Source organism: Carettochelys insculpta, chromosome 20 (genome assembly GCF_033958435.1).
Source record: "Carettochelys insculpta isolate YL-2023 chromosome 20, ASM3395843v1, whole genome shotgun sequence".
Taxonomy (NCBI): domain Eukaryota; kingdom Metazoa; phylum Chordata; order Testudines; family Carettochelyidae; genus Carettochelys; species Carettochelys insculpta.
In genome coordinates this window covers 3,972,927-3,991,559 of record NC_134156.1, presented here as the reverse complement: position 1 = coordinate 3,991,559, position 18,633 = coordinate 3,972,927, and the positions used below count along the sequence as shown (strand labels likewise).

Here is an 18,633-nt window from a genome sequence, read left to right as displayed (position 1 = left end):
ACTAAGTCCACTCTCCCCTCCCCCCCGCCACTTTACTCCAATGGGGGGGAAAAAAAAAATCAAACACTTTAAATCAATTTCACTTCCCAGTTCTTCCCACTTACTTAGTTCTGTTGAGCTGTGGGTTTCCCTAGACAGGGGACAGGTTAAATTCATCCCACACCCTTGTTGAGGCCTTTCAAAGGGGACTAAAGACTTAAAAGCCCTTTGGTTCCAGATCCTCAAAGTTAGTTTAGAAGCTAACTTTCACTGACTTCACTTAAATACCTTTCAGGCTCTGAGGCTTATATTGTATTAGATTTCAGTGGGATTTGCAGGCTTAACTTTTCTTAGGCGACTAGGAAAAGGGCAAGCTTCAGTCAATCAGGGGAATTTTCAAAAGTACCAAAATGATTTAGGCGTATTGCAAGTCAGTGGACAGGCAAAATGAGTCAAAGGTAGAATGACAGGGCTAAGAGTTTGTCAACACACCAAAGCTGCATCACAACTGGTCTAGGTAAAGCAGTACAGTCCTTATAATGCAGACAGAGTTACTTTAGTATAAAGATGTGTTATAGTTGTACACTTCTTCCTGAACGGGACAGGGACTAAGCTCTGCAGGGATCAGCCATTGTTATACCAGTCTCTGTCCACATCAGTCAAGTGGCTGTAAGAATATTGGTTAACCCCGGCTCACTCCCTGCCCAAACAGCTGTCATGGTACAAACTCTGTATATGCAGCAGGCCTACCGTGTCTCGCAAAAAACATCACGTTCAGACCTACATGTCCTTGTGCCTGTGAAACCAGCTCCGTGTGCCTCAGACACGTAGTATGTTTAAAAATCCCACCTCTTACTTTTGTGAAACATTTTTGTTGTGTAACAAAGCATCATTTTTGACCCTCAACAACTCTACAGTGTCCCTTTCAAATGATGCCATTTGCTCAGTAACTAAGGAGTTGAGGCTCATTCCCGCAGCTGGTGCCATAAGGATGTTGGTTTTGATGCCTACTAGCTGTCATAAGGTTCAGGGGGAGAACCCTGATGCATCCCTCTACCTCTGTCTTTGCATCACTATTTGTTCCTGAGTTATCCCACTGAATGCTTTTATTGCATAGCTAGTAACAGCAACAGACTTAAAGATTAAAAGGAAACTATCACTTCATAAAACCTACTGCTCCGTGATTCTGTTAACAAATGATTTAAACGGGCTGATCATCTTCTCAAATGGAGATGATGGCTTACAAGGGATCCGAGACACCAAGGCTACATCTAACTAGAGGGTTTTGTTGACAAAACTCACGGATCATCTACACACAAAATGTGTTTTGTCTACAGAAATTGTCGACCAAAGAGCCATGCAGATGCTCCAGGGGTTGGGGGCAGGGGCATGTGTTGACAGAGCAGGTCAAAAGATCAATCCACTTTTAGGTGTAGACACGATCTGTCGACAGAAGTTTTGTTGGAACAGGTCTTCCAACAGTAATGACTGTAAACAGATGCTTCTAGTGTAAATGTAGCCTCTGTCTGGTAAGCCAGTGGGAAAAATGGAAAGTCAAGACTGACTTTTTTCCCTGTGTGAGGTTGCTTCACTGGCATTCTTAGGAATTCCCAATGCCTGGGCCTGTGGCTCCTGGGCTAAATGCAGCAGTGGACATAAGTTAAGAAGGATTTTTGGTGTTCTTTGTACCTCCATCTGATCAACCTGCAGGACTGCTAGGCTCTCTCCAGGTATGTCTACGCTCCCATCAGTGCTCTGAATGCAGACTGAGGAGCCAGACCCAAGCTCGCTTTAACCCAGCTAGCATACACGTCAAGAGCAGGGAAGCTGCAGCAGCAGTGCATGGCCCGTACAAACCTCCCAGAACCCTGGCTAGTCACTTGGGTGGCTAGCTTGTGTGGGCATGCCTTCAGTGATATTGGTAACCAAGTTAGCCAGAATAAAGCTAGCTTGTATATAGCTGAATATGTTGCAATCACATGTCCCTGGCAGTGCAGACAGATCCTCAGATCTTAGAATCATGGATTCCTAGGGTTGGAAGAGACCCAGGAGGACACTGAGTCCAGTCCCCTGCCCACAGCAGGACCAACCCCAACTAAATCATCCCACCCAGGACTTTGTCAAGAAGGGACTTAAAAACATCTAGGGGTGGAGGTCCTACCACCTCTCTGTGTAACACATGCCAGTGTTGCTAAGCAGGGCCCAGAAAATTTGAGCGAGTATGAGCATTCAGAGCTACCTCAGTGACCTAGGAGAACAAATCCAACTGGCTTTCAAGACAACTGTGTCGCTTCTCAATATCCCACGCAGGAACGCCAAGATAGCACCTGGGAGCTAATTCACCCATTCCTTTGAACCCACCTCTAGCACGCCGTGCGTGTTTAGTCCAGGCTGCAAAATGACACTGAGGTTTGTTGATTAGTAACAGAGAGAAAGGTTGTTGAGGTTTGTTGACTGCCTTAAGAACTTGCAGCCACTGGAATCACCAGAAGCAAATAAAATGTTCAGCCATTATAAATAAATATTTTTAAATGAGTATATATTCCACTGCCAGGAAGTTCAAAGTTCAAATGACTCCCTCTTGCACAGTAATGTAGCTTTGGAGGGTGGGGAAAACACTGTGTAATGTAAATATACAAGAGAGCGTCTCACATCAGTCAGAGCTGTCTGGAAACACACTCAAATAGGCCACGTTTCAGAGAAGGCTTTCGTTTCCCTTCAATGTGAGAAATACTGTAGCCTTCTTTAAAAGCAAGGGAAGTTGGCACCAGACCTCAAATGCACCTTTTCAAAGTGCTGGGGAGGGGAGTAGTTATTCAGATGCGCAAGTCCCCTTCCTCTGAACGGATGTAGTATGGCCAAAACAAAAAGGGCACAGCCTGAAAGCTTCCACTGCTGGTTTGGACAAAATGTACTGGGACCCCGCCCCCAAACTAGGGATCTGATCTATGGCTGATTGAAATCAATAGGAAGCTTTCCAGTGAGCGCAGTAGTGTTTGATCAGGCTTTCGATGCTTGAACGGAGCCAGCATTTCATCCACAAATTGAAAAACGTGCTGGGTGCCAGAATCAAGTCACCTTGATGACTTCAGGCTTTGGTGAACGTCACAATGCAGCTGTACCTCAGCCCTGCAAGGAACCAGCCACTGTCTTGTTGTTAGGCTTAACTGCTATGGCACGAAGGAGGTGATGTCTTTGCTCAACGGTCAAGCCTTGGAACCAGTGGTGGAACGCGGTGTGGTCACCTATATTGAGATTGCTGTTCAAAGAGAAACACCAGCAGGACAGCTGTACCCAAACTAGTGGCCTGAATGACACAAAGCAAGCGCTTTGTGTACATCCCTTTTGTCAAGCTAGGTGATAGCAAAACAAATAAAAAAAGGGGCAGTTTGCTGGTTCCCCTGATAGCTGAGCATGACGACAAACTATAATGCTGGTCAACGCATTTCATCTGAAATTTCACAGAAATATTACAGTAAAAGATGGAAAAGAAACACACAGGGTCATTGATTTTTGCTAAAAACATCTGCCAACCTGCTCGGTTTCTCACATTTTGAGCCAGTGAATGGAAGTGAGGGGAGGCTGACAGGGAAGCTTAACATGGAAAAAAAAGTTAACAGCATTTCCGCTTACCCAAAAGAAACTTTCGGGTTTGAGTTTTAGGTGAAAGCCAGGGCACACGTTGTTTTACTCAGCTGAGATGCTCCTGTGGCTTTTTAGAACCACAGCTGGCCCAGATCTGAACAACAGGTGACCCCTGTAGTCACTACGACCCCAGCCCTTAGACAGACAGCAGCAAAGATTAAGACAAAGGGAGCCACTGTGGACTCAAGCGAGCGCGGTGGCTTTGCTTTGTTCTGGGCTGGGTTGGACTGATCTGATCTCTACCTTCTGTTCATTTGCTTAAGACAGTTTAAAATGTTCACACGGCTGTTCTACACCATAGGATCTGGCCAATTAAAGTGGGAGCTGGAACATTCTGAAACAAGAACTGAGACAGGAGGAGGACCCTGTTGGCTGGAGGTAATCGGGACACTGTGTCTCGCATGCTGGGCAGACAGCAGAGAAGATGACTTCACGGTTTTCTGGCTCTCTACTGTTAGCTTGCTGGCCAGCTGTGACTGGCCTTGGTATGAGAAAACCTGAGCTCACATCAGGCTTTATGGGATCAACAGGTGGAAGAAAGTCTTGGGGCCCAGCCCTTCAGAGAGCCTGGCAAACATTAACATGATTTTAATTAGACTGGGAAGTTGGTCCTCTCTGTGAACCCACCTGAGCGTGGTTCTGCAGCGGTAAGTGCAACAGCTCCCTGAGCCACTGCAGCCTCAGCACTGTTTAACTCTTCTCTTCATCTGGGCCAGAAAAAAGCTGGGAAGTAGACTCAGGTGTAAGGCCCAGCTCTAACGTCCTCTTTAACCGCGGTGCTGCTGGTGGCCGATGATGCATTGGTGGCCCTGGACTCTTTTCTTTGCCTTCAGCACAGGTAGACAGGAACAGGAGGGACCCTCTGCAGGGCTAGTGGTTAATTTTAAACACAGCACCTTGACCTCCCTGATGATGACATTATTGCCTTCAAATACTTCCTTTACTCTCCTGTGTTGTGATGCTTAAAAAAACCCAAATAATCTTGACATTTCAGCAGCTGGTGTGCTGTGACCACTGCTTTTCATGCTGACTGTCTCCTTGTTACCCGGTGCTCCCCTGGCTGTCTCCATCGTTTGTCTGAGACATTAAACTCCTTCTGCAGAGACTCATGTTTTGGTCCTTTTCAATGGCATTCTAATCCATGAAGTGCATAAACTACTGTGAATACAACAATAATAACCTAATGAGGCTGATGACAAAAGGTCCATCTAGCTCAGTATCCTGTCTTCTGAGAGTGGCCAGTGTCAGGCCCTCAAGGGAATGAAGAGAACATGGAATCATCCAGGAATCTCTCCCCTGTCACCCATACCCAGCTTCCGGCAAACAGAGGCTAGGACACCAGTTCTGCCCATCCTGGAGAGGAGCCACTGGTGGACCTGACCTCCACGAACTTCTCTGGCTCTTTTTTTGAACCTCGTTATAGTCCTGGCCTTCACAACAGTCTCCAGCAAGAGGTTCCACAGGCTGACTGTGTGCTGTGTGAAGAAATAATTCCTTTTGTTTATTTTAACCCTAATGCCTATTGATTTCACTTGATGACCCTCCTACTCCTTATGTTATGAGAAGGAATTAATAACATTTACTTACTTACGTTCTCTGATTTTATAGACCTCAATCTGTAGGTGCCCTGGATTCACCTTCATTGCTTAGTCATCCCTTTTCTAGCTGAAAAGTCCCAGTCTAATTTCTCTTTGTACAGAGGCTATTCCATATGCCCTCATCATTTTTGTTGCCCTTTTCCTGAATGTTTTCCCATTCCAATATATCTTTTTTGAGACGGAGGCAACCATATCTGCATACAGTATTGAAGATGGGAGAAGAACATGGACTTATATAGAATCAATATATTTCCTGATTTCCAAAAATCATGTTGACTTCTCCCAAACAAATTAGGTTCCCCTCTTTGTCTGACAATGTTGTTCTTTACGGTCAGGTACTGTGATAAGGCATCAAGAATGCCTGGTATTGTAACAAGAAGGATTATTTTACTAACATAATTTTTTAAAAAATCTCATAAACTCAGTCTGCTCTTTCTTGTTTTCTCCCTGCACCTAGGAAAACACTGCCAGTTTGTTCTTAGAAATGCAGCCATTAGATTCTCACCACCCTTGTGAATGAGGTTTTCCCTTCCATCACTGTTTTTTTTTTTTTCAAATTAACCTTTGCTACAATATTTTCTGAAGTCAAGAGGGTCTTGGTCAACTTATTCCTGACTCTGGCTTAGCAAGATACCTCACACACATCTCCTAATCATGTAATTCTGTATTTAAGAATATACAGGACATGCAATCTCCCCCACAATAACGTCCCACAAAGGCCACAACCTCAAACTCTGTGGATGACGTCCAGTGGGAGGCATGTTGACTTTGTGAAGTTTCTGAATGGGAGACTTGAAAGGGCCAGGTGAGCAATGAAATAGTGACATGGGGAAGAGTACGGGTTGAACCTCTCTAATCTGGAACTTTCTTGTCTGGCAACATCCACAATCCAGCATGATTTTAGCTAGCCAGGGGATCACTTATCGTAAGTTTAGCCAAGTTTCCTGCAGTCCCATAAAGTTTGTTTACAGTTTGTTTACCAGTCTGGCTCTCAGTGTTCTGTGCTGTTATTCAGCTGTAATTTACCCCTAAATGTCTTCTAAAATCCCAGTAAGAAGCACTGGTAAGGTGCTAAACAATATTAACCTCCATCATCCAGCAAATTCTCTCATCTAGCACTGGTCAGGTTCCAAGGGTGCTGGAAAAGAAAGGTTCAACCTGTACAATGATGGGAGAAGCTGCTTCAGAGCCATTTGGCTGGACAATGGCCTTTAAATTACAGTGCAATTCTCATGTCAAAATCTACTTGTTCCCTTCCCCCACTTTCTTCATCCAACCCCCAAATTATTTCAATTTTATCTTAACCGACCCTTTTCCCCAGGCACCAAAAAAATGCCTTTCTGCTTTTTGAACCAACACCCCAAAATTTCACAGGAAAATTGATAAAAAGAGAAAATACATTTTGATCAAAAATTTTCCACAGGATAAAGATGACTCTACCCAGTCTGTGATTTTCAGATGCCTTTAGAGCCTTAACTCCCATTTTCAAAACTGACTAAGATACATATGAAAGGCACCTGGGCACCTCCCATAGGAGTTAGGTACCTACATATATTTAAAAATCTGTCCCTCAGTCACCAAGGGACAAATTTGTAAAGGTATTTAGGTGCTGTGGTGCTTGCTGTTGCAATATGTAGCTGATTTAGGAGCCTAGGTTACATTTTAAAAAGTGATTTAGGCATTTAAGAGCCTTAAGCTTAATGACTGGCAATGTGATTTCGGCTTTTAAGAGACTAAATAATTTTTGATGAGATGTGGGTGTCTAAGTCAGTTAGGTCTTACGAGGCTGAGCATGGCAATGCCCAAACATCTTTTATAATGTGGGCCTCAAAAGCTTAAATCCTATTGACTTTCATTGAGAGCTGGGCTCATCTATGTGCCTATCTCATTTAAAAATGGTATGCAGGCTTCTAAGTCACTTAGGCACATTTGATAATGTTACTCCTCAACTCTTCTACAGATACAATGTCAGATCCTGGAACCATTGACAAAAATGACCAGATCCTTGTTGAATTCAATAGCACCAAGCTTTGGCCCACAGCCTGGTCCACAGAAGCAGACACCAACCTGCTGCTAACAGAGAAAAGAAAACAAACCAAGCAGTGACATCGTGTCAAAGAAACAAATAGAATGAAAAACATTTTCAGCACAACACTTACATTTTTGTATTTTTCTCTTCTCTACCAATATGTAAAAATATATATGTATATATATATTATATTTTTCTTTTCTTAAATTATTCTTTTTTTCAGCCTCAGTCCCAGCCGAAGTCGTGCCCAGTCATCTGGTAAAACTTCATGTTGAAAGGCCTGTAGAACTCCCGCAGTCTCTGCACCACCTCTCGGTCTATGTTGGGGTGGGTCCTGCCTTTCGTCTTCCCCAGGCAGTGGGGTTTGCTGCTGCCTTCAGCCTTCTTCAGGCAGGGGAAGCCCTTGGTTTTGTTGAAGTAGAAGTGTTTGTCGGTGATGATCCTCTTGAGGCCCAGAAAGTCCTGGACCCTGCCCAGCTCCCCGGCGGGGTCGCTGATCAGCCGCTCCCCACTGACAAAGAGGATCTGCCCAATGGGGAAGTAGAGCAGCCAGTTCTCCAGGTGCTTGGCATAGATGCCTATCTGGATGGCGCTCCACGAGGTGTCAATCAGGCCTGTAGTCCTGTTTTTGAAGGTCAGGCTCTCAAAGGTGGGGATATCAGGCTTCTTCGAGAGAGTCTGCGTGTAATCAGAGATGGCTCGGGTCACGGGGTCCCGCACCACCACGATGAGCTTGGTGCCCTTTGACATGGCGGAGATTCGAGCGGGCGCTTCCTTGGTGACGAAGTAGCTGGGGGTTTTCTCCATAGTGATCTGCCCGTCAAGGGTTCTGGGCATCAGGTCCCTAACCAGCAGAGTGACAGAGATAGAGAGAGAGAGAAAATATTAACAACGAACATCATTGGAGATGGAGCACGTGAATACAGGCCACAGCATGGCTGACAGGATGGTGACTTGGGAGTAAGCACTGGGGTGACCAAGAAGTTAACTCTACCTCCTCCTGCACAGATGGTGAAGAGGAAGGGCTATTATATCCTAATTCAGCAACGTACTAAACACAGGCCTAATTTCAAGTACGTGAGCAGCCCCATTAACGGCACTGAGATTGTATGTTTCTTCAAGTGAGGCATGTCCTGAGAACTTTGCTGAATCAAGGCCTATGGGGGCTCTTCAGGAGACAGAAGGGGAAAACCGGGCTCCAAATCAAGGATCATGGGCAGGCCTGGGTCCAAGTAAGGGGCTTTCCTAAATGCTTGGTGGGTGACTTGATTTGTTGCTATGATCTTACTGACCCTACTTATATTGCTCCATTTGCATCTTCTTCCCTATTCCTTAATTGGATCAATTCATTAACCAAACAGTTCCAGCCTCACATGGTACCTCCTGGTTGTGTCAATAACAGAAATGCAGCCGGCACAAGGATCATCTCTTTCTTGCCATTCATTAAGGAGTATTCCAAAGGCTGAGAGCATGAAACCACCCTGGTAGCTAGGGGGCAGAGACTATCACCGTGAAACATAACAGAGAAGAACACAACACCATACTAATAAAGCCAACGCAACAAGAAAAGTAACATTATCTCATGATCCATTACCAATGGAGTCACCATAAATACATCCAAGAATTTTGGTGGGAACCAGTTCAGGCTTCTGGGGCTGATCTACATTGAGATATAGCCTGGAGTAACTATTCAGTTCTAGCTCCCCATGGGGACACTCTCGGCTTACTCTGCTTTGGAACCGGTTAAGCTAATCCATACAAACGCACGGTCAGTGAAGAAAGTGGACTGAAAACTATTCAAGAGCACCAACATGATCTTTGGATCAATACAGGTGTTACTAATGATACTGCCTATTTATGTTCAATGGGACCAAATTCTAAAGGAACAAAGTCCAGAAGTTACTGGGGCTCTAGTTTCTCTGAGGATGCTATACTGTCCCAGTGCATCCACGAAATGGGATCATTTCAGAGGTGATGTTAAACCTTTATGCACAGAGAAATGAGTCTGAGTAAATATGAAGGATTTTAAGGTAATTACATGTGTCATAGAAGTTCTGTGTGATCAGACCTAACTCATGGCAAGGTATGGGATTGCTACGAAGCAAAAGGCAGGCTCCAAATCTTGAAACTACCTGTAGAGGCAAGTCAAAGGGCGACAGAAAGGAAACGCGGTTACCATGATGGAGAACAGAGGCATTGGAAGACTTACCCCGGGTCACACAGAGCATGTTGCCCAGCAGTGAATTAAGTCTAAAGCCTCCCGAGTCCCAGTCTAGTGCATTATCCACAAAATCATTCATCCTGTTGTCATTGAAGTTGAGCAGCCACAGTGTGTGAGCTGCACCATGTCTGGTCCCCTTAGACTCACGCCACCATACTTGGTCACCTCTGAACCAGCCCAACATCAGCAAAATGCCAGGGTTTCAAAGGCACCTGCCCTGGGCCAAGCAAGATGCTACCTCTGATCTACTTTTTTTTGGTGTGAATTCCCATTGCAAACAGTTCTGCCTGCTCGTCTAAGCAAGACAACTGTGCATGGGCATTAAGTTTGAACTCTGTGTGAATCAGTGCTCTCAAAGAAACCACTCCCTTTGCCCCTGAAAAAACACAAGTTGTAGTCAAACCAGCAACTGACCCCAAGCCTTTGACCTCCTGCCGGCACTAGAACTTAGTGCCATGATGAACTGCCCCCATCTATACTGTGGTTACTATCTGACCATGGCCACATCTGGATTGGAAACCTCTGCAAAACCCCAGCAAAATTAAAGCCATTGATCAAAAAGGGCCCGTGAAAACCCGGTCTGAGTTGTTAGGTTACAAATGAGATAGAAACAGCTGATTGCTTCTTAAGGACTGTCATGTGTAGCAGATGCTTGCACCATGTGCAGCGAACTGACCCTTGACAAGCCTGTGGACAAGCTGGACAGGGCAGTTTTTATGACTAGCTTTACTTGTGCAGCAGCGCGGACTGTAGCAAGGCCCATTTTGCAGGTATTCTTAAGTCAGCTGTTCCACTGAGACATGACACAGAAGAGCCACAGTAACTCAATGGGTCTATCTGTTATCAGTAAAGGGAGGGGCTACGGAAAGGGCAACCCACCATTGCAAATGAAGAGCTTCGTTTCCTTCTATTTGTTGTTTGCTAACTCTTACAACCCCAGCTGGATTGTCCCAGTTAGGAGTTGAAGCCTTTCTGGGAGATCCTTCTTTTAGTGGGGCTCTAGGTCCTATCTAACTGCTCAAGAGGAGAAGACGATTTCCTGGAAAAGGAGACTTTGGGATGGTTGGACTTATTCATATTTGGCCATTTGTAATGCATAGCTACTTCCTCCAGTCTCTGCCTACCAGGGCCTGTTCCCCACTTGAGCCTAACAACTCCTCAGGAACAAAGTGGCTGGAGGAAACCTCTGTGGTGCTTATGCCACTGAGGCCGGGACAGTGCCCTGAGGCTGAGCACGCAGCCTACAGACAATGGTCTCCATTTGAGTAGCCTGAGGTGGATACAATCCTGGCTGCTCCGGCTCCATGGCCTTCGAACGACTCACACCAAAGATGAATGTGGCTCAGGCAGGACATGGGTTCTCAACCTGGAGGTTGTGGCCCAACCGGGCCAAGTGGGGGAGGTGTATATCAGTGCTCTCCCCAAGCCCTTCCCATTGTAACAAGGGCTCAACAGCATGGAAATGGCCAGCAACACCAGCCGAGAGAGTCCAGCTAACAGACTAGGGACTGCTAATTTTCTACACCTGTTGTCGTAGCCAGTTAATGCAGAGCCATCGGTCATTATATGCCCCAGTGTTGCTGAAGTCAGACACACCACAGATACCAGAGCAGACCTGCAAACCCCTTCTTCTAGATTCACGGCATGACATGCCTTGCAGACAGGCGATCAACAATGCAAAGCAGTGCCCTTTTCCCATCCCAACCCAACTCGAAGGGGTACCAGTCCCTCGAAACAACAGCAGAGGATTTCATGCAGCTATTGACCACAGGGGACGAAAGCTTTGTTTCACTGCATCTCTCCTTCCTAGCTCAGATTTGCAAAGCGAAGTTACTAAATCTGACCGAGCCCAACGAGTCCAGTGCTTAGGTGTTTTTGGTAGTTTCATTGAGGACCTGCCTGCATCTTTTAATGTTTATAGACCTTTAAAAATCTGTCCCTCAGACCTTATAGCTCTATCCATCCATCCTGTAAATGAGCTCAACCCCAGCTCGATCTCATGAGCTCACAGCCCAAGATGACAATGTGCCTTATTATTGTTATTACATGTCTGAGGTCTCACGGGATATCATTTTTGTGTCCAGAAGAAAAGCTGGAAAACAGCCAGATTCTCAAAATTGCTCAGCACCTCAGAGCTGCCACTGAGAGTAACGGGACTGCAGTCTAAGTCCTGGCTTGACAAGTTCCTAGTTGGGATGGGCCCTGTTTTCAGCAGGGGGCTGGACTCAGTGACCTCCTGAGGTCTCTTCCTACCCTATGGCTATGTCCACATTACACAGTTTTTTCAACAAAATGGCCATTTTGTCAATAAAACCCGTGGGGTGTCCAGATTGCGAAGTGCATTCTGTAGACAGCAAATGGACAGAACTCAGCACTTTTGTTTACAGTTGTTCCCCGCTTGCCACGAGGAAGATGCTGCAGAGATCTGTTGACAGAAAAGGCCTCCAGGACATCGTGCAGTGTTGTTTTGCCAATATAGCAGCCGGGCAGTCTGGTCACCCTCTGTCAACAGAGCAGATCACTCTTTCGATGTGCCATGGTCTCTGGACATGCTCTGTTGAGAGTTGTGTCGCAAGACGTTTTCTGACACAAACTTCTGCCAAGAAATCCCTGCAATCTAGACACAGTCTATGATTCTCTTACTTCTCGAAATCAGGTGTGTACATAGGAATGGTAGGGCATTGAGCCCTTTTTAAACTCATAGGAGCTTCCAGAGGAGTTGTAGGGAAGAATTCAATTCTCTTCAGCCATGGAAGCTGTATTTTTTTTTTTTTAAAAGTAGGTACACATGTATAGATTCACATTTTACTCAGTTTCAGAAACATCCATTTATAGCAGAAGGTAAATTTTTTCCCTTCTCAGAAAGCATCAACTATCAGATCCTGGCATTGCAACTATCACTGCATTGTCAGGCCTGGGAGGCTGGATGCAAACAGCTGCTACCGCCTCCAGCTTGGTTTTAGCTTTTTCCTCTAAACATGAAACACGGAGCACAATTAGCAATAAAGCCAAAAGAAGCAGAGACCAGATCCTGGATGGTGGCAGCTCATTTCAAACAGCATCCACTGCCTTGATGTCTATGCGCCTCTTACTGACGCGACAGCCAGTACCTGCAGCCTGACTGGGAAAACAAAGGAAAATTTCCCTCCACAAATTGGGCACTTTTCTCTCAATTGCAGCAGTTGGCTTTGGCCTCAAAACCTTTATGGGCTCTGTTACAACTAGGCAAGGACTGAATGAGTCAGTGGATAGGATGCAGTGAGAGATCCATGATCCCCAGGTCAATCGAGCCAGGCCTCCAACGCTTTGGGAAAGCTGAAGTGGATCCTGTTGCAAACCAGTCAATGAGGCAACGGCAGCTCATGCCCTAAAAACCGTGAATTCGAACGTAGGCAGCGGGGACAGAGAAAGCCACTTTAACCACCGCCTCTGGAGTCAATGGACACTGACCCTTATGGGAATGCAAACTCAGTGGGTGTCTGGGTCTGGTGAATAACAACGCCACGTGTCACCTGTTTGCCCAATTGGCTCGGCCAGGCTCAGCATTCAGTTGTCTGTGCTGGATCTATGCTGCAACAGTCACTTGTGACAACACTGTCTTGCTGGGTTGTGCTATGACATTATGGCGCTAACCCTGTGTCATTGCAGTAGAATGACCCAAACTGACCCAGGGATAATCTGCTAATCATCCCCATGTCACTGACACCCCCTGTCAGAGGAAGGGCTGGTGTGTGTGGCCTTCCTTCAAGTGGATTAGGTAAGGCACTGGACCCGAAAGAACTAATTAACTCTCCTTTAGTTGAACACAGTCGTTAGAATCATTTCTACTACAATCCTTTCCTTCCTTGGCAGTCACTCGATAACAAGTAGGATGTCTTCATGCCACCCTCCTATTTGCGAGTCTGTTGATGGCTGACCAGCCTGAATGTGAAGCGGCAGGTCTCAACACAGAAGGGACAGGTATTGGTAGCTGTTGGAGGAGCATGGGGCAGTTTTTGCCACTCTTTTCTTCTCTGTCTCTCCTCGTCTGCACTGCGGTGGGACCTCTCTAATGGTGCTACCCCTTGCAGATTACTGCTCTGCACTAGGGACAGTCGTGGACACGCTTCTCCCAAGCGTTGACACCGATGCTGCACTTTTTCACGTGTGCCTTCAGCATTCTGTTACAATATTTACTCACTTGTATTTCTTCACTTTAGATCCCTGGCACAACTCCTGCTCAGGCCAGGTCCGCACTAGACCTGAAAGTCAATCCTAGATTTTCAATTTCAGCTCTGGCAATTGCATAGCTGGAATCTGTATCTAGGTTCGACTTATCTGGCCGTTCTCCCAGAGGGAGGTTGATGGGAGAAACTCTCCCATTGACCTCCCTTACTCCTCATGATAAGGAGTACCAGGGTCAACTGTCAAGCCCTGATAGTTCGATTTTGCGGGTTCCCACCAGGCATGCGAAATTGAACCCTGGACGATCAACTCTGGTCAGGTTGATCTCCCAGTGAGTACAGAGGTACTTTCACATGCTGCCTAGCACATACATGACAAATGGCAACTTTTTCAAGAATGTAAAGGAGGCTTTAAAGAACTAGTTTCAGCTGGGCTACAGAGCCTACATTTCTCTATGGGTTATTTGAGTCTAGCTCAGGCTGGTAGCAACTGGAAGTCAGTACTGTGATCCATGAGCTGTACGCAGTGAAGTGACTGTGACATAAATTGACACTTTCATAACAATTCCTAATGGACAAAAAAAAGACCCATCATAAACGGCACCTCTGCTGGAAGTCGTTGTCTTTGCATGGCTGACGTAAAAGTAGAGCAACAATTATAATTTTACATTCGGATGGTTAAGCCAGATAATTGCATTGGCAGCAGCAAAGTGTACAGCTGTGATGCCTCCTACATGGTTGTGTATCAGGCACTGAGTCAGTGTATGTTCCATGGTCGGTTCTAGGTTACCACAGACGCATGCTGCAGTGTCTCTAATTTTCCATTTGAGCAGCAAGTACCCACATCTGCCATAGGTTGTGCAGATGTGGTTTAGCGCTACCCATGAGCTTTGTGGGACGTTGAAGCCAGGGATTTTCCACGTCACGTCTTTCATGAGGTGGTTATGACGTTGCTAACTCTGCTCAGCTTCCCAAGGTTCAACAGTTCCACTGCTGAAAGTAAAACACGTGTCCATGTGATTTTACATGGCAGTGAGGAATGCTGTTAAGGTCCTGGTGGATAGGAAGAAATTCATTTTTCACCATCCTCTGGAACTCCCCAAAACCCACTGGGAATTGCTGGGAGTGAGAGGGATGAACTGAGCTTTGAGAACTAAGCTATGGAAGTACACTGCTGTATGAACTTTACCGAGCAAAAAAGGGCCCAAATCATATGCACCAATCACTGGCACTTACATGGAATCTACTACTGTCCAGCTGAGTGCTGTGCAGTATTTTGTGCAATTAGCCTCACAACCCACTATGACATAGGGTAGCATCACAGACCCATTTTACAGACAAGGAACTGAGGCTGATCTACGCTATGTCACCTAAGAAGTCTGTAGTGGAGGAAGGAACTCCCAAGTCCCTCACTACAGGAACTCTACTCAGCTATTAAAGGACAGAAAGGTACTTGGGCAGGGTGCACATTGCAGCGCTCCCAGTATGTGGTGGATGGTTCCCGTATGCACAGCTGCATAAAAGGGAGTTGTCTCCTGTCCTGTCCCAGCAGCTTGCTGATGGGCTGATTGTACTATTAGGTGCAGAGCCCTGGGACACTAACGGAGGGGGCAATCAGCAGGGCGAGAGGAGCTCAATCAGTGAGGATCCTATTTCCATGCCAATGCCATTGAGCACAGCATACACCAGAGGATGCAGAAGTTACTGGGAAAACAGTGTCATGCACTGAAGCTGATGTTTATGCTTATCGTTGGCTTTATTCCTGCTTCCCAGGCCACGGCTCCTAAAGGGCATGCAGGCCACTAAGTATCTGCCAAACACCGATGGGAATGAATCAGAAGTGAAGCCGAAGCACAATGACAACTTGTTTACTCAAAGCTAGGTTTTCCGGAAGGCACAAAGTCATTAAAAGTCCAGGGACTTCAAGCACCGCGGTCCCAGGACCGCGTGGCCTGGAGTCTTATTGATGTTATGACGTGGAGTTTACAGCGAAATACAAGGGCTGCACTCAGTCTCCTTGGCTCTTGGCTGTACAACACATTCAGTGGACATCACAGACCTGGACGGAACTGTGCTGACAACTGGGAGGAAATCACCATTCCCACTCAGCACGCAGGCACCATTTCAGGCTATGCAACAGGACAAAGATTCAGCCCAACAGCTGTGACAAGCACTAGAGATACATGCCAGGCAAGAGAGGAAAGGTAAGCTCCCTGCCCTAGGTGCAGAGGGGCTGTGAAGCCACCATGTAATGCTGCAGCTGTGAGGGTTCAGCACACATGTAGCCCTAAAGCACCCCTCTGCAGAGAAGGGCAGGACAAGAGGATCCCTGTAGGAACTTCTCCCTGGGTCTCATCAGTGCATTAACATGCGGGGGAGCCACCACGGAGATGAGTTCCTGCTGCAGAGGGTGGACAATGACATCTCCAAAGCCTGGCAATCATTGCACCGTGTAGCCATACCATTGGGGATCAGTCCAGCCCCAGGGTTAGGACCCACCCCCTAGAGAAGAGGCAGGGTTTTCGTTGCTAATGTTGGTGATAAATCACTTCCAGTGACACTCAGAAGATATGGGAACATTTTTGCCACAGCTCAATGTTTTTCATTACAATGGAAAAAACTGGCCCTTTCTCCCCAGTCTTACAAATTGGTAAACAGTGTCCGACATTTCCATACTGACCTTCCTCCTAGGGAGCCTTATCAACTGCAGACAGGAAAGAATTACTCTCAGCCATTGATGAAATGCGGCCACTTCTGGGGTGGAACTTGGCAGCTGTTTAACAACTGCACAGCATGGTTACACATCATCTTAGGAGAGGAAGTGAAGCAAGACAATATCTTACACACTCTGAAGACTACCCTTTGTTTCCAATCTGCCAGGTCAGAAATTACTGGTTAGACCTGCAGTCCCTCGCATGGCCAAATAGTGCCAGCAAAGTCACTGGCGCTGCTCACAGGAGTAGAAGAAGTGAGCATGATCAGTCTCTTTGCTTGATTAGTGCATCTCTCTTGCTGCCCTTCTGGATAACCTGGTGTGCCCTATATCCCCATGCTATCAACTTGCTATTCAGGTCCATTCTCTGAGCATAAGGATAAGGCTGTTGTGTTGGCGTCTGGCCAAAAAAATGGAATCTGTTTGTCACATGTGCAGGAGAAGTCCCACTGTAATCTAAGGATCTCTCAAGATCATACTAGTAGAAGGAATGAGCCCTACTTGCAACATATACGCATATAAGGCTTACCTACTAACACACTAATATGCACATCCGAGCCTGTAGCTTTACTGGGGTTAGATCATATTTTGTGTGTTTACACGCACATGAGCTGTGACACAATGGGATGCTCCCCCTGAAAGACAAGAGTCTAAATCTGTATTGCAACAACTTTGGCCATTGAAGGACATAACTGGAATCCTTCATCAGTGTTCATTCTTCAGGTGTTTTCTGTTCAAATGAATAATAAATAGTAAACCTAGAACTTTCTAACCATAGAGTGTAAAACACTTTACAAAGGAAGTCAGTAGCATTACCCCCATTTCACAGATTGAAAAACCGAGGCACAGCCCAGTAAAATGACTCACCCAAGGAAACTAAGCAGGTAAGTAGATGAGTCAGAGCCAGATCCCAGATTTCTAGAGCTGCAGTCCAATGAGTTTTGGGTGAGTAAAGGCTCCAGCCCTAGGTGAATTTAGAATGCAACCAGCAAACAGCTTTCTTGTTTTCAACAGAAAGCAGCCAATAAAGAGCTGTTCCCATGCTAGCATAAGGCTCCCCACTCCTGGCTGTGAAGAACTGGTGGATGCAGTCCCACACCATGAAAGAATGAATCCCAGGAATAAAGGTGGGACTATTTCAAGAAGGAGGCAGAGGGAGTATTTCAAGAAGGAGGCAGAGGGAGCTGTCCTTGGTGTTGTGTGGTTCATTTTTCTAAGCTTCGGTAAGGTAGATCATTACTTTTCAGCGTGAACTTGGTTCCTAAAACCAGAATAACTTTTTCCCCTTATTAAAGATAAATCCCATCAAATATGACCATTCCCAATGGGATTTCCAGCTTTGATCCCACAGGGATAACACAAGGCTAGCTTCTGATTGCCAAAAGTTGGGTCTGGACAACAGTAATGGATCACATGTACTCCCTCTGTTCTGAACACTCGCTTTGAAGTAGCTGGCATTGGCAGAAGACATGATACAGGGCTAGACCGACCATTGGTCTGACCCAGTATGGCCACTCTTATGTTTTTCAGTACTTGGACATTGTGGGATAGGACTGAACACCTAACAGCAGCAAACCACACTTGCCAACCAGACTTCTTGCTACCGGCAGAGAAAGGCCTGGTGTGTATATCCTCAAGGATACATCTCTGTCAGTGACATCAGTGTTACAAATGATTTAATCGGATGCTACTTCAGCTGCAGCAGCAGTGATGTGTCTTTGCTCTGCTGGGTGACAGCATGATTAAAAATGAAGCCTGCTTGTTAATGCAGAATTATCACGGCTTTGCATATGTGGCAGGTGGAGATAAAACAAAACACATTTCCTTTGCTGCTGAAAGTCAACAACATACACGGCATTAAAACAGATTGGCCCAATAAGCCACCTAGTATTTGAGACGGGGTAAAGGCATTTGGAGGTCCTTTGTCCCTGTCTCACAGTGGTTTGGGCCTCAATTTCTTGTTTGCTGTTTTTCTATCTACATTTCAGATATCACCCACCTGGGTAAATACACTAGCGGTCTATTTATTAACTGGATCGGAGTGAGAAAATCAGACCACATTCACCCTAGAAGCAAAGAAATCCAGCCTTCTCCACAAAGCTAGGTGATTTCCCTGTTCCTCATGCATGGAGGTGAGTAGCACAGGGAAGATTACTGGGCAGAAATTTTTCAACACAATGGTTTTGGGGCCAGAAAACGCTGATTAATTGAAACCAAAAAACTTTTCAGATGAAAGGATGAGGTTCAATAAAACTCTTTTGTGGCAGGTTTCTCAGGTCAAGGAT

At 45.9% G+C, this 18,633-nt stretch overlaps 1 protein-coding gene across 1 annotated transcript in view; it reads right to left on the bottom strand.

Annotated features, from left to right (window-relative positions):
* The window catches only part of LOC142023740 (heparan sulfate glucosamine 3-O-sulfotransferase 3A1-like), a 196,487-nt gene that overhangs the window by 31,606 nt on the left and 146,248 nt on the right, over positions 1-18,633 (bottom strand). The window contains exon 3 of the mRNA XM_075015012.1: positions 7,382-8,095. Coding sequence (XP_074871113.1) covers positions 7,477-8,095 — 619 coding nt within the window. The 3' untranslated portion in view covers positions 7,382-7,476. The remainder of the gene's footprint in view (positions 1-7,381; positions 8,096-18,633) is intronic.